This window comes from Mytilus galloprovincialis, chromosome 14 (assembly GCF_965363235.1).
Source record: "Mytilus galloprovincialis chromosome 14, xbMytGall1.hap1.1, whole genome shotgun sequence".
Taxonomy (NCBI): Eukaryota; Metazoa; Mollusca; class Bivalvia; order Mytilida; family Mytilidae; genus Mytilus; species Mytilus galloprovincialis.
Genome location: NC_134851.1, coordinates 2947979 through 2961527, shown reverse-complemented (window position 1 = coordinate 2961527; position 13549 = coordinate 2947979). Strand labels below are relative to the sequence as shown.

At 33.3% G+C, this 13549-nt stretch overlaps 1 protein-coding gene across 2 annotated transcripts in view; it reads left to right on the top strand.

The window, feature by feature from the left end:
- LOC143059526 (uncharacterized) overlaps positions 1–13549 on the top strand; it is a 43157-nt gene that overhangs the window by 16361 nt on the left and 13247 nt on the right. For both annotated transcript variants that reach the window (XM_076233040.1, XM_076233041.1), the window contains exons 9-11: positions 922–959; positions 3611–3716; positions 5334–5498. In XM_076233040.1, coding sequence (XP_076089155.1) covers positions 922–959; positions 3611–3716; positions 5334–5498 — 309 coding nt within the window. The remainder of the gene's footprint in view (positions 1–921; positions 960–3610; positions 3717–5333; positions 5499–13549) is intronic.

Here is a 13549-nt window from a genome sequence, read left to right as displayed (position 1 = left end):
TTTTTTTTTGTCTTGATCCGCGTGAAACATCGGTATTAACAGGTGTAAATGAACTGTATGTCAACACGGTCTATATTAAAAAGAAGATGTGGTATGATTGCCAATGAGACAACTTTCCTCAAGAGACCAAAATAACACAGAAATTAATAACAAAGCCCAAACTGCATAGTCAGCTATAAAAGGCCCCGAAATGTTTATGTTTATCCTCATTTTTTCTTCGGATGATGTATGTTTGAACACAAATAACAAAATATTATCTATAAAAAAATGAACACTGAAGTCGATGAAGAGAAGCCTAACAATTTATAGGGGAAAAAAAGATTGATGTAAGGGACAAAGCAGTTGATAACAGGCGTACTGTATCAGTGGTAAACGCAAATATATTAGTATTTCTTGAGAGGGATAAATTTTCTAAGCATTTTTTTATGCGTCTTCGAAACATCAAAATAACTTTTGGAGATTGGCGTATCGGCCTCTTTAAAAAAATAATACAAGAATACAGACCGCCAAGATAAATTCAAAAAGGGGCAGTCCAAAAACCATGACACAATCAAACGCTCAACAATATAAAACAACAGAACGAATGGAAAACAACTGTCATATTCCTGACTTGGTACAGGCATTACTTACAATTTCGTTGTATCAAGTACAAAACGACTCAAATAAAAGATAAAAGTATAGAGATGTTAGACTAAGAAAAAACAGTTTCACTAAAAGTGTTACAAAAAGATCAACATTATAAAAGATAAAAAGCTTCTTTTAGTCTATATTTTCTAAGTCAGACTGAATGACAAGAAATGTCACCATGTCGTAGGTATTTTATCTAATAATGTTGTACTGTACTAAAAAATAGTGTAAATAATTTCATGAAATCAGATGCTCTAAAAATTAATATTAACGTTTTGATTAAACACTTAATAGGTATCAACTTGTGCGAGGTGGGTCAACTAGTGCCAATGGTAAGTATTTTTAGTGTTTCAAAAAATATCTGTGCTATATTGATAGTTTTCCGAATTCAGAAAATTACTTGATAGACGTTCCAATACGTCTACGTTTTCTTGAATAAAAGGCAATCGAAATCAGCACGTGTGTTTAGTACTTCGAAATATTTACAACAGATAAAAAAGATTGTAATAAAAAATGTACTACACCTTCAAATTTATCTGACATGCATTTTTTACAATTCATATAAAAAGAAAATTCCAAAAATACCAAACTCCGAGGAAAATTAAAAACGGAGAGTTCATAATCAAATGAGAAAATCAAAATTTCAAACACATCAACGAATGGATAACAACTATCATATTCATAACGATAATATGTTAAAACGTACATTACGAAATAAGAATAAATAATGTTATCTTCCGACTCTTGAAATGTGTTTCTTTATATTAACTGCAAGTAAAGTGTAGCTTGGTGTATTGTGTTGGTTGTACATAAAACCAATCTTTTATGTGTGACAATGCCTTATTTCAAATACAGGAGTTGCCTATCTTGGTGCAATGTGTTCCCCATTAAGACAGTCTCTCGTGTGTGACAATGCCTTATTTCAATTACAGGAGTTGCCTAGCTTGGTGCAATGTGTTCCCCATTAGGTCAGTCTCACGTGCGTGACAATGCCTTATTTCAATTACAGGAGTTGCCTATCTCGGTGCAATGTGTTCCCCATTAGGTCAGTCTCACGTGCGTGACAATGCCTTATTTCAATTACAGGAGTTGCCTATCTCGGTGCAATGTGTTTCCCATTAGGTCAGTCTCTCGTGCGTGACAATGCCTTATTTCAATTACAGGAGTTGCCTATCTTGGTGCAATGTGTTTCCCATTAGGTCAGTCTCACGTGCGTGACAATGCCTTATTTCAATTACAGGAGTTGCCTATCTCGGTGCAATGTGTTTCCCATTAAGTCAGTCTCTCGTGTGTGACAATGTCTTATTTCAATTACAGGGGTTGCCTATTTTGGTGCAATGTGTTCCCCATTAAGTCAGTCTCACGTGCGTGACAATGCCTTATTTCAATTACAGGAGTTGCCTATCTCGGTGCAATGTGTTCCCCATTAGGTCAGTCTCACGTGCGTGACAATGCCTTATTTCAATTACAGGAGTTGCCTATCTCGGTGCAATGTGTTTCCCATTAGGTCAGTCTCTCGTGCGTGCCAATGCCTTATTTTAATTACAGGAGTTGCTTATCTTGGTGCAATGTGTTCCCCAGTAAGTCAGTCTCTCGTGTGTGACAATGCCTTATTTCAATTACAGGAGTTGCCTATCTTGGTGCAATGTGTTCCCCATTAAGCCAGTCTCTCGTGTGTGACAATGCCTTATTTCAATTACAGGAGTTACCTAGCTTGGTGCAATGTGTTCCCCATTAGGTCAGTCTCACGTGCGTGACAATGCCTTATTTCAATTACAGGAGTTGCCTATCTCGGTGCAATGTGTTCCCCATTAGGTCAGTCTCACGTGCGTGACAATGCCTTATTTCAATTACAGGAGTTGCCTATCTCGGTGCAATGTGTTTCCCATTAGGTCAGTCTCTCGTGCGTGACAATGCCTTATTTCAATTACAGGAGTTGCCTATCTTGGTGCAATGTGTTTCCCATTAGGTCAGTCTCACGTGCGTGACAATGCCATGTGTTTCCCATTAGGTCAGTCTCTCGTGCGTGACAATGCCTTATTTCAATTACAGGAGTTGCCTATCTTGGTGCAATGTGTTTCCCATTAGGTCAGTGTCACGTGCGTGACAATGCCTTATTTCAATTACATGAGTTGCCTATCTCGGTGCAATGTGTTTCCCATTAAGTCAGTCTCTCGTGTGTGACAATGTCTTATTTCAATTACAGGGGTTGCATATTTTGGTGCAATGTGTTCCCCATTAGGTCAGTCTCAATTGCGTGACAATGCCTTATTTCAATTACAGGAGTTGCCTATCTTGGTGCAATGTGTTCCCCATTAGGTCAGTCTCACGTGCGTGACAATGCCTTATTTCAATTACAGGAGTTGCCTATCTCGGTGCAATGTGTTTCCCATTAGGTCAGTCTCTCGTGCGTGACAATGCCTTATTTTAATTACAGGAGTTGCTTATCTTGGTGCAATGTGTTCCCCAGTAAGTCAGTCTCTCGTGTTTGATAATGTCTTATTTCAATTACAGGAGTTGCCTATCTTGGTGCAATGTGTTCCCCATTAAGCCAGTCTCTCGTGTGTAACAATGCCTTATTTCAATTACAGGAGTTGCCTATCTTGGTGCAATGTGTTCTCCATTAGGTCAGTCTCTCGTGTGTGACAATGCCTTATTTCAATTACAGGAGTTGGAGTTGCCTATCTTGGTGCAATGTGTTTCCTATTAGGTCAGTCTCTCGTGTGTGAGAATGCCTTATTTCAATTACAGGGTTTGCCTATCTTGGTGCAATGTGTTCCCCATTAGGTCAGTCTCTCGTGTGTGACAATGCCTTATTTCAATTACAGGAGTTGCCTATCTTGGTGCAATGTGTTCCCCATTAGGTCAGTCTCTCGTGTGTGACAATGTTTTATTTCAATTACAGGAGTTGCCTATTTTTGGTGCAATGTGTTCCCCATTAGGTCAGTCTCACGTGCGTGACAATGCCTTATTTCAATTACAGGAGTTGCCTATCTCGGTGCAATGTGTTCCCCATTAAGTCAGTCTCTCGTGCGCGACAATTTCAACTTCATATCACAAACTGTAGCAGCTCATGAATTAGGACATAGGTAAGTTTGATGCAAATAATACTATAAATCTACTGAATTTGGATACTATATTTCGCGTATTGGTCGTTTCAGCCGACTTCGCGGCCATTTATGTTCGTGGCATTGTAATTTTCTTGATGTATTTATACTAGGGAGTCACAAGCGTTACATATTCCCGACAATTAAAATTCGAAATAAGTTTCTACTCGCGAAAATAGATCGTTTGCAAAAATAAATACCAAATAATACCGACCAGTGATGTTATTGCCTTTGATGTTTACCAGTATCACATATATGTAGCTTCAATTCCTTAGGAAAAATGTATAAGAGATAAAGGCCACAGTAGAATACTGCTGTTCAAAAGTTATAATTCGATTGAGAGAAAACAAATCCGGATAACAGACTTAAACCTAGGGAAACACATATCATATGAGAGATAAACAACGAAACAACAGAAACAGTGAAGTGCAACTAAAAACCAAAACGACAAGTTTCTCAATAGTAACACATACATGTTGTTTCAATTTATTAGATTTTTTTATCATACTCGGAGATCCTATCCTTACGACACTTTTCTCATAAAGTTTTCATTTTCCCACACACTTTGAATGCACACCTTCTTCAAATCGGCCCTCTGCTATGTCGCTAACGCCAACTTTGCATTTCCGCTTTACACTTTGTCCGCTATTTAACCGGATATGACACGTCAATCAAAGTAAAATACCAAAGTTTAAAGACAATTCAAAGTAGAAAGTCAAATGGGAAAATCAAAATCAAAAGTTCAACCTAATCAAACGAATGGAAAAACAACTTTCATAAACCTGACTTAGTACAGACATTGCGTTAAGTAGAACACGGGGTATTAAATCTGAGCATTGAAAATAAAAGCTTACTCATTTTTGAAAGTGTGTTTATTCGAAAGTCTTATTATTCAATAGGAGAATTAACAAAAGGGTAATACGAAACAAATCTGGTTTTATTGTTATATCATAGTTTTTTCTGTGTGTATAACATTTTTACGTTGTGTTTCCGTTGTGTCGTTTGTTTTCTCCTATTTTTGAGTGTGAATTCACATTACTATAAGACGTGTCACGATACTTTTCTATCCCAAATTCATGTATTTGGTTTTGATGTTATATTGGTTATTCTCATCGGATTTTGTCTAATGCTTAGTCCGTTGTTGTGTGTGTTACATTTTAATGTTGTGTCGTTGTTCTCCTCTAATATTTAATGCGTTTCCCTCAGTTTTAGTTTGTTGCCCCGATTTTGTTTTTTGTCCATAGATTTATGAGTTTTGAACAGCGGTATACTACTGTTGCCTTTATTTAATATGGAAAACAATTTATGTATATCAATTAAAACAAATGATACCATTCAGAGGTAGCCGAAGTGTCAGATTATGTATATTTATATTGTTTCAAATATTTCTCACTTCAACTGTCTTTTGATTACATCTGTCTGTGTATCCATTTTTCATCTGATGACTTGTATTAAAATTTAACTAACTGTTTTTAAATAATCAACCTTTCTAAAAAATTTCAATTCAAAATGAGTCAGCTTTTGTTTCCAATGCCCTCTTTATAACTTGTTGGATAAAATACATCTTTGTCATATACATTTACAAAATTTCATATTTAGTCTTGGTGCTATTCATGATGGGGATCAAAATGTGTGCAATAAAAGTGCTGCCTTCATCATGTCCGCTACAGGAAGTGCTAAGCTTGGTGATACAGCCCGACATCCATGGATTTTCTCATCTTGCTCTGTTGCAGAGATGCAGACAGTGATGGAGAAACTCAATAGGTAAGATAGAGGAAACACGTGGTCGAAGGTAATCATAGTGGACACATCATCTAAATACTACCTCCATATAATAGTTGTTATTTTTGTATTTATGGGAATTTGTTTGCAAGGAATGTAAGCTAATGCACTCTACAATTAAATACCATTTCAAAACAATACATGTGCAATCGTCTCTGTACCTGTGCTACAGTTTTGATTAATGGTTTGATGCATATATATACGTAAAAGTAGTATACAGGTTAATAATAGCTTTCATTTCCATTTTGTCTGAACGAAGCCAAACTAAATTTTAACAGTTCTCATAATAACTTATTACTTTTAAAGGTTTAAAAACATTTTTATTGGTGACTTTGCTTTTCATGCTTTACTATCTGTATTATATATTCCCCTTCTAGACCAGTCATTCTTCTTTAGTTTTCATTCTGTTGTACAATGTTGTACCGCTTTGAACAGATCTGATACCTTCACCTTATCTACTTTGTATCCCCCTTTCTATACTTGTCCAATTGAATAACATTAACTTCCTATTCATTTAAATCATACCACATCATGAGGATCTTTAATTTCGTATTTTTAATATCTTTTGAATGCGTACATATGCATTAAGGATGCTGTACGAGTATGTACGGATTAATAACACATAACCACAAACATCCTACGAAATAAGATACTTCATTTGAGAATGTTGGAAATTTGTTGCCAGTTGTGCGCTCGTCAAAAGATTGAAAAGATGATAGTGTTAAATGTTAAATGTAAAATCGAGGAATCTGTATAAAAAGTAAATGAAAAATATCGTTGGAATTAATGCTCAAAGTTAAGACCTACTGACCATCCTGAATATGTTTGAGATAATTATCGACTTAACATTGACTTCTTGAATAATTGCTAGAACGGTAAGTGAATATCCTTCTGAGAAATAGCCTTAAGGAGGCTCGCAGGTATAAGATTTTCAGAAAAAAATTAAGCATTATTTTTTCATTACAAGTTTTATGTATTACCTTAAGTAGTTGTTACTTTATCATATGGTACAAAAATCATTCCAAAAAATCAATTTGTGTTGGACCAAGGTGACTTTTTAAATGTTAATATCATTGAAAAAGCTCCAAATTATCTCCCTTTGGTGCAAAAATGCAATTTTTTTACATTAAAATTGAAATATCTTTTTTAAATCATCGGTGACCTATATTTTTCATTGTTGTTTTCGAATAAGCTGTACATAAACTAAATAATCGTAAAATTTAAGCTATGTCTGTAATTTAGTTCTTTTTTTTTTCTTTCGAAGGCAGATTGTGAGCGTAAATGAACGGTGACCCCATTTTTTAATTTAATTAAGATATAAGATAAATTTCATTTATAGAAAAATATAGAGAAATCCTATATTAAATAAAAGGTTTGATTTAGACCCGTGAGCCCCCTTTAATTAAATCTTTTAAAGTAGTATAGGGTGTATTTTAAAAGATATATACTTCGCAAAACTGTTCCTTATTCCGAACTTTTTCAAAATATAATTAAAAACCAATTGTTCAGAGAACAATTGAAGGTCTTTCCACCAATAAGGATCTATTTTGATATGAAAATATTAAAATTCAGTTGAAAATGTCAGTTCCTATGGCTTAATGATGTATAAATATGAATTTTGAGCAAAGGTCAAAATCTAGAACGTCAAATTTACTGATGACCTTGACCTATATTTCAAGGTCATAAACCAGGGACCCCAAATAAAAAGACCCTAGGTCTGTAATATGTATAGTTAATGAGTTATATCACTTTACATTTAATTCTTAATATAGGAGGGGCAAAAACTCCCATTTTATGTCTACACACCCTTTTAACCAAAATATGTAAGTTACGACATGTCGCAACTAACAATTTAGTAAAAATAATTTGTCGGTATCTTATAAGGTTAATGAAAATTAGTGAAAATAGGCCAAAATCAAAATTTAGAATATGACCTTGACCTTTGACCTTTACCTAATTTTCATTTTTTTGGACCAATGATCTCAAAACAAAAGACCCTAGGTCTCTATCACTTATGGTTTTCCAGTTTAAAATACATTTCAAAATTTCAAATACAAAAGGGGAACTAACTCTAATATGGAGTCTCTATACGGCTTCGGTCAAAATAAAACAGAACATCCTGAGGATGTAACGAGCAATTTGGTAAAATAAATTTGTCGTAATCTTTTATGGTTGCGAAGGAGTAGTGGCCACAAGAAAAACAGTGTTTGGGGAGATAACTCTTACAACGTAAAGTATTTGGTTATGCAGTGGTCAGTTTTAAAAGTGCATACGCTTTACGATATCATATTCCAAATATCTAAGCGACATCTTTTGAAACATCAATACTACGCAAGAAAAGAATTAGGCGGAAGAATAAAAAAAATAATAATAATAATAATTAAAAACCAATTGTTCAGAGAACAATTGAAGGTCTTTCCACCAATAAGGATCTATTTTGATATGAAAATATTAAAATTCAGTTGAAAATGTCAGTTCCTATGGCTTAATGATGTATAAATATGAATTTTGGGCAAAGGTCAAAATCTAGAACGTCAAATTTACTGATGACCTTGACCTATATTTCAAGGTCATAAACCAGGGACCCCAAATAAAAAGACCCTAGGTCTGTAATATGTATAGTTAATGAGTTATATCACTTTACGTTTAATTCTTAATATAGGAGGGGCAAAAACTCCCATTTTATGTCTACACACCCTTTTAACCAAAATATATAAGTTACGACATGTCGCAACTAACAATTTAGTAAAAATAATTTGTCGGTATCTTATAAGGTTAATGAAAATTAGTGAAAATAGGCCAAAATCAAAATTTAGAATATGACCTTGACCTTTGACCTTTACCTAATTTTCATTTTTTTGGACCAATGATCTCAAAACAAAAGACCCTAGGTCTCTATCACTTATGGTTTTCCAGTTTAAAATACATTTCAAAATTTCAAATACAAAAGGGGAACTAACTCTCATATGGAGTCTCTATACGGCTTCGGTCAAAATAAAACAGAACATCCTGAGGATGTAACGAGCAATTTGGTAAAATAAATTTGTCGTAATCTTTTATGGTTGCGAAGGAGTAGTGGCCACAAGAAAAACAGTGTTTGGGGAGATAACTCTTACAACGTAAAGTATTTGGTTACGCAGTGGTCAGTTTTAAAAGTGCATAACTTTACGATATCATATTCCAAATATCTAAGCGACATCTTTTGAAACATCAATACTACGCAAGAAAAGAATTAGGCGGAAGAATAAAAAAAATAATAATAATAATTAAAAACCAATTGTTCAGAGAACAATTGAAGGTCTTTCCACCAATAAGGATCTATTTTGATATGAAAATATTAAAATTCAGTTGAAAATGTCAGTTCCTATGGCTTAATGATGTATAAATATGAATTTTGAGCAAAGGTCAAAATCTAGAACGTCGAATTTACTGATGACCTTGACCTATATTTCAAGGTCATAAACCAGGGACCCCAAATAAAAAGAACCTAGGTCGGTAATATGTATAGTTAATGAGTTATATCACTTTACGTTTAATTCTTAAAATAGGAGGGGCAAAAACTCCCATTTTATGTCTACACACACTTTTAACCAAAATATATAAGTTACGACATGTCGCAACTAACAATTTAGTAAAAATAATTTGTCGGTATCTTATAAGGTTAATGAAAATTAGTGAAAATAGGCCAAAATCAAAATTTAGAATATGACCTTGACCTTTGACCTTTACCTAATTTTCATTTTTTTGGACCAATGATCTCAAAACAAAAGACCCTAGGTCTCTATCACTTATGGTTTTCCAGTTTAAAATACATTTCATAATTTCAAATACAAAAGGGGAACTAACTCTCATATGGAGTCTCTATACGGCTTCGGTCAAAATAAAACAGAACATCCTGAGGATGTAACGAGCAATTTGGTAAAATAAATTTGTCGTAATCTTTTATGGTTGCGAAGGAGTAGTGGCCACAAGAAAAACAGTGTTTGGGGAGATAACTCTTACAACGTAAAGTATTTGGTTACGCAGTGGTCAGTTTTAAAAGTGCATACGCTTTACGATATCATATTCCAAATATCTAAGCGACATCTTTTGAAATATCAATACTACGCAAGAAAAGAATTAGGCGGAAGAATAAAAAAAAATAATAATAATAATTAAAAACCAATTGTTCAGAGAACAATTGAAGGTCTTTCCACAAGTAAAGATCTTTTTTATTATCAAAATATGAAAAATCAATCTAAAATGTCAGTTCCTATGACTTTATAATGTATAAATATGAATTTAAAGCAAAGGTCAAAATCTAGAACGTCCTATTAACCTGTGACCTTGACCTCAATTTCAAGGTCACCAACAAAGGACCTCAAATAAAAAGACCCTAAGTCTGTAATTTGTATGATTAATGAGTTATATTACTTTAGGCATGATTTTAAATATAAGATGGGCGAAAACTCTCATTTATTGTTTACGCACCCTTCCAACCAAAATTTATAAGATACAACATGTCGCAACTCACAATTCAGTAAAAATAATTTTTCAAGATCTTTCACGGTTGTTGAAAATAAGAGAAAATAAGCCAAAATCAAAATTTAGAATATGACCTTGACCTTTGACCTTGACCTTATTTTCATTTTTTTGGACCAAGGAACTTAAATCCAAAGACCCTAGGCCTATATCACTGATGGTTTACCAGTTAGAAACGCATATCACTTATATCAAATGCATAAGGGGAAATAACTCTCATATGGAGTCTCCAGATAGCTTCGGTTCAAATGAATATCCTAATCCTGAAGAAGTAACGAGCAATTTGGTAAAATAAATTTGTCGTAATCTTTTACGGTTGCGAAGGAGTAGTGGCCACAAGAAAAACAGTGTTTGGGGAGATAACTCTTACAACATAAAGTATTTTGTTACGCAGTTGTCAATTTTTAAAGCGTATAAACTATACGACATCATATTCCAAATATCTAAGCGACAACTTATTAAACAACAATACTACGCAAGAAAAAAAATTAGGCGGAAGAAAAAAAAAAAAAAATAATAATAATTAAAAGCCAATTGTTCAGAGAACAATTGAAGGTCTTTCCACTAGTAAAGATCTATTTTGATATGGAAATATAAAAAATCAGTTTAAAATGTTAGTTCCTATGGCTTTATGATGTATTAATATCAATTTAAAGCAAAGGTCAAAATCTAGAACGTCCTATTAACCTATGACCTTGACCTCAATTTTAAGGTCACAAACCAAGGATCTTAAATCAAAAGACCCTAGGTCTTTAATATGTTTGGTTAAAGAGTAATATCACTTTACGGGTAAACCTAAATATAAGATGGGCAAAAACACCCATTTATTATCTGCGCACCCTTTCAACCAAAATATACAAGTAAGGACATGTCGCAACTAACAATTTATGAAAAATTATTTGTAGATATGTCATACAGTATTTGAAAATCAGTGAAAATAAGCCAAAATCAAAATTTAGAACATGACCTTGACCTTTGACCTTGACCTCATTTTCATTTTTTTGGACCAAGGACCTCAAATCTGAAGACCCTAGGTCTCTATCACTTATGGTTTACCAGTTAGAAATGCATATTACTTATATCATTTACATAAGGGGAAATAACTCTCATATGGAGTCTCTAGAAAGCTTCGGTCCAAATGAATTGCCTAATCCTGAAGATGTAACGAGCAATTTGGTAAAATAAATTTGTCGTAATCTTTTACGGTTGCGAAGGAGTAGTGGCCACAAGAAAAACAGTGTTTGGGGAGATAACTCTTACAACGTAAAGTATTTGGTTACGCAGTTGTCAGTTTTAAAAGCGCATACGCTTTACGATATCATATTCCAAATATCTAAGCGACTTCTTTTGAAACATCAATACTACGCAAGAAAAAAATTAGGCGGAAGAAAAAAAAAAAAAAAAAAAATAATAATAATCAGAACAAATACAATAGGTCTTTCCACGGAAAGGTGGAAAGACCTAATAATAATAATAATAATTAAAAACCAATTGTTCAGAGAACAATTGTAGGTCTTTCCACTAGTAAAGATCTATTTTGATATTGAAATATTAAAAATCAGTTTAAAATGTTAGTTCCTATGGCTTTATGATGTATTTATATGAATTTAAAGCAAAGGTCAAAATCTAGAACGTCATATCAACCTATGACCTTGACCTCAATTTCAAGTTCACAAACCAAGGACCTTAAATCAAAAGACCCAAGGTCTTTAATATGTTTGGTTTATTAGTAATATCACTTTACGCGTAATTCTAAATGTAAGATGGGCAAAAACTCCCATTTATTGTCTGCGCACCCTTTCAATCAAAATATACAAGTAAGGACATGTCGCAACTAACAATTTATGAAAAATTATTTGTCGATATGTCATAAGGTATTTGAAAATAAATGAAAATAAGCCAAAATCAAAATTTAGAATATGACCTTGACCTTTGACCTTGACCTCATTTTTATTATTTTCGACCAAGGACCCCAAATCTAAAGACCCTATGTCTTTATCACTTATGGTTTACCATTTAGAAATGCCTATCACTTAATTAAATGGAAAAGGGGGAATAACTCTCATATGGAGTCTCCGTAAAGCTTCGGTCCAAATGAATATCCTAATCCTGAAGATGTAACGAGCAATTTGGTAAAATAAATTTGTCGTAATCTTTAACGGTTGCGAAGGAGTAGTGGCCACAAGAAAAACAGTGTTTGGGGAGATAACTCTTACAACGTAAAGTATTTTGTTACACAGTTGTAAAGTTTTAAAGCGTATAAACTATACGATACCATATTCCAAATATCTAAGCGACATCTTTTGAAACATCAATAATACGCAAGAAAAAAAATTAGGCGGAAGAAAAAAAAAAAAAAAAATAATAATAATAATAATCAGAACAAATTCAATAGGTCTTTCCACGGAAAGGTGGAAAGACCTAATAATCAGAACAAAACCTATAGGTCTTTCCACGGAAAAGTGGAAAGACCTAATAATAATCAGAAGAAATCCAATAGGTCTTTCCACGGAAAGGTGGAAAGACCTAATAATAATCAGAAGAAATCCAATAGGTCTTTCCACGGAAAGGTGGAAAGATCTAATAATAATCAGAAGAAATCCAATAGGTCTTTCCACGGAAAGGTGGAAAGACCTAATAATCAGAAGAAATCCAATAGGTCTTTCCACGGAAAGGTGGAAAGACCTAATAAAAATTAAAGTTTAGACTGTAAATGTAAATTCATGCAGAATAGACAAGTTGATTTTGTATAAAGTATTTAACTTCTATTCTATATTGTTATTCACAAAGGAACAGTAAATAATCTAGACAAACAATGACGGTTACTTGTTTACAAACCACCTAATATTTAAATCAATATTGTCTCACATTGTGCAAATGTTATATGTTTATTTATTACACCCATATACGTTACATATACTCAACTACATTCACCAATTTCTCATGTTAATTTATCTGTTTACATGTCAAATAAAACTCATCATATTCAAACGGAACGTGTACACTTTGTTTATATAGTGTTGTTATTTCGTGTTTGTGACTTTACATTATCTGACGCCCAACACGCGAAACTAGGAATGTGTTTTTTTTTAATTTGATAAGATTCTTTTTGTGTTTTGTATATGTTTGTTTGTCTTGATATTGTAACACAGTGATGACTGATGTAACTATATTTTGGCTACTTTACCGATTATGTAAACGGAATTTGATGCGACTGTCATAAACGTGAGAGGTTCAGCGCTATAAAACCAGGTTCAATCCACCATTTTCTACATTTGAAAATGCCTGTACCAAGTCAGAAATTTGACAGTTGTTTTCCATTCGTGTTATGTATTTTATCATTTGATTGTTCCTTTTGATTATGGACTTTCTGTTTTGAATTTTCCTCGGAAATTATTATTTTTGTGATTTTACATTTTACCTAGATTTTCATAATTGAATCCTCTTTATGTAAAATAATAAGATACAGTCAATAATATCAGATCTTCTGATCTGTCCATCAATTATGTTAT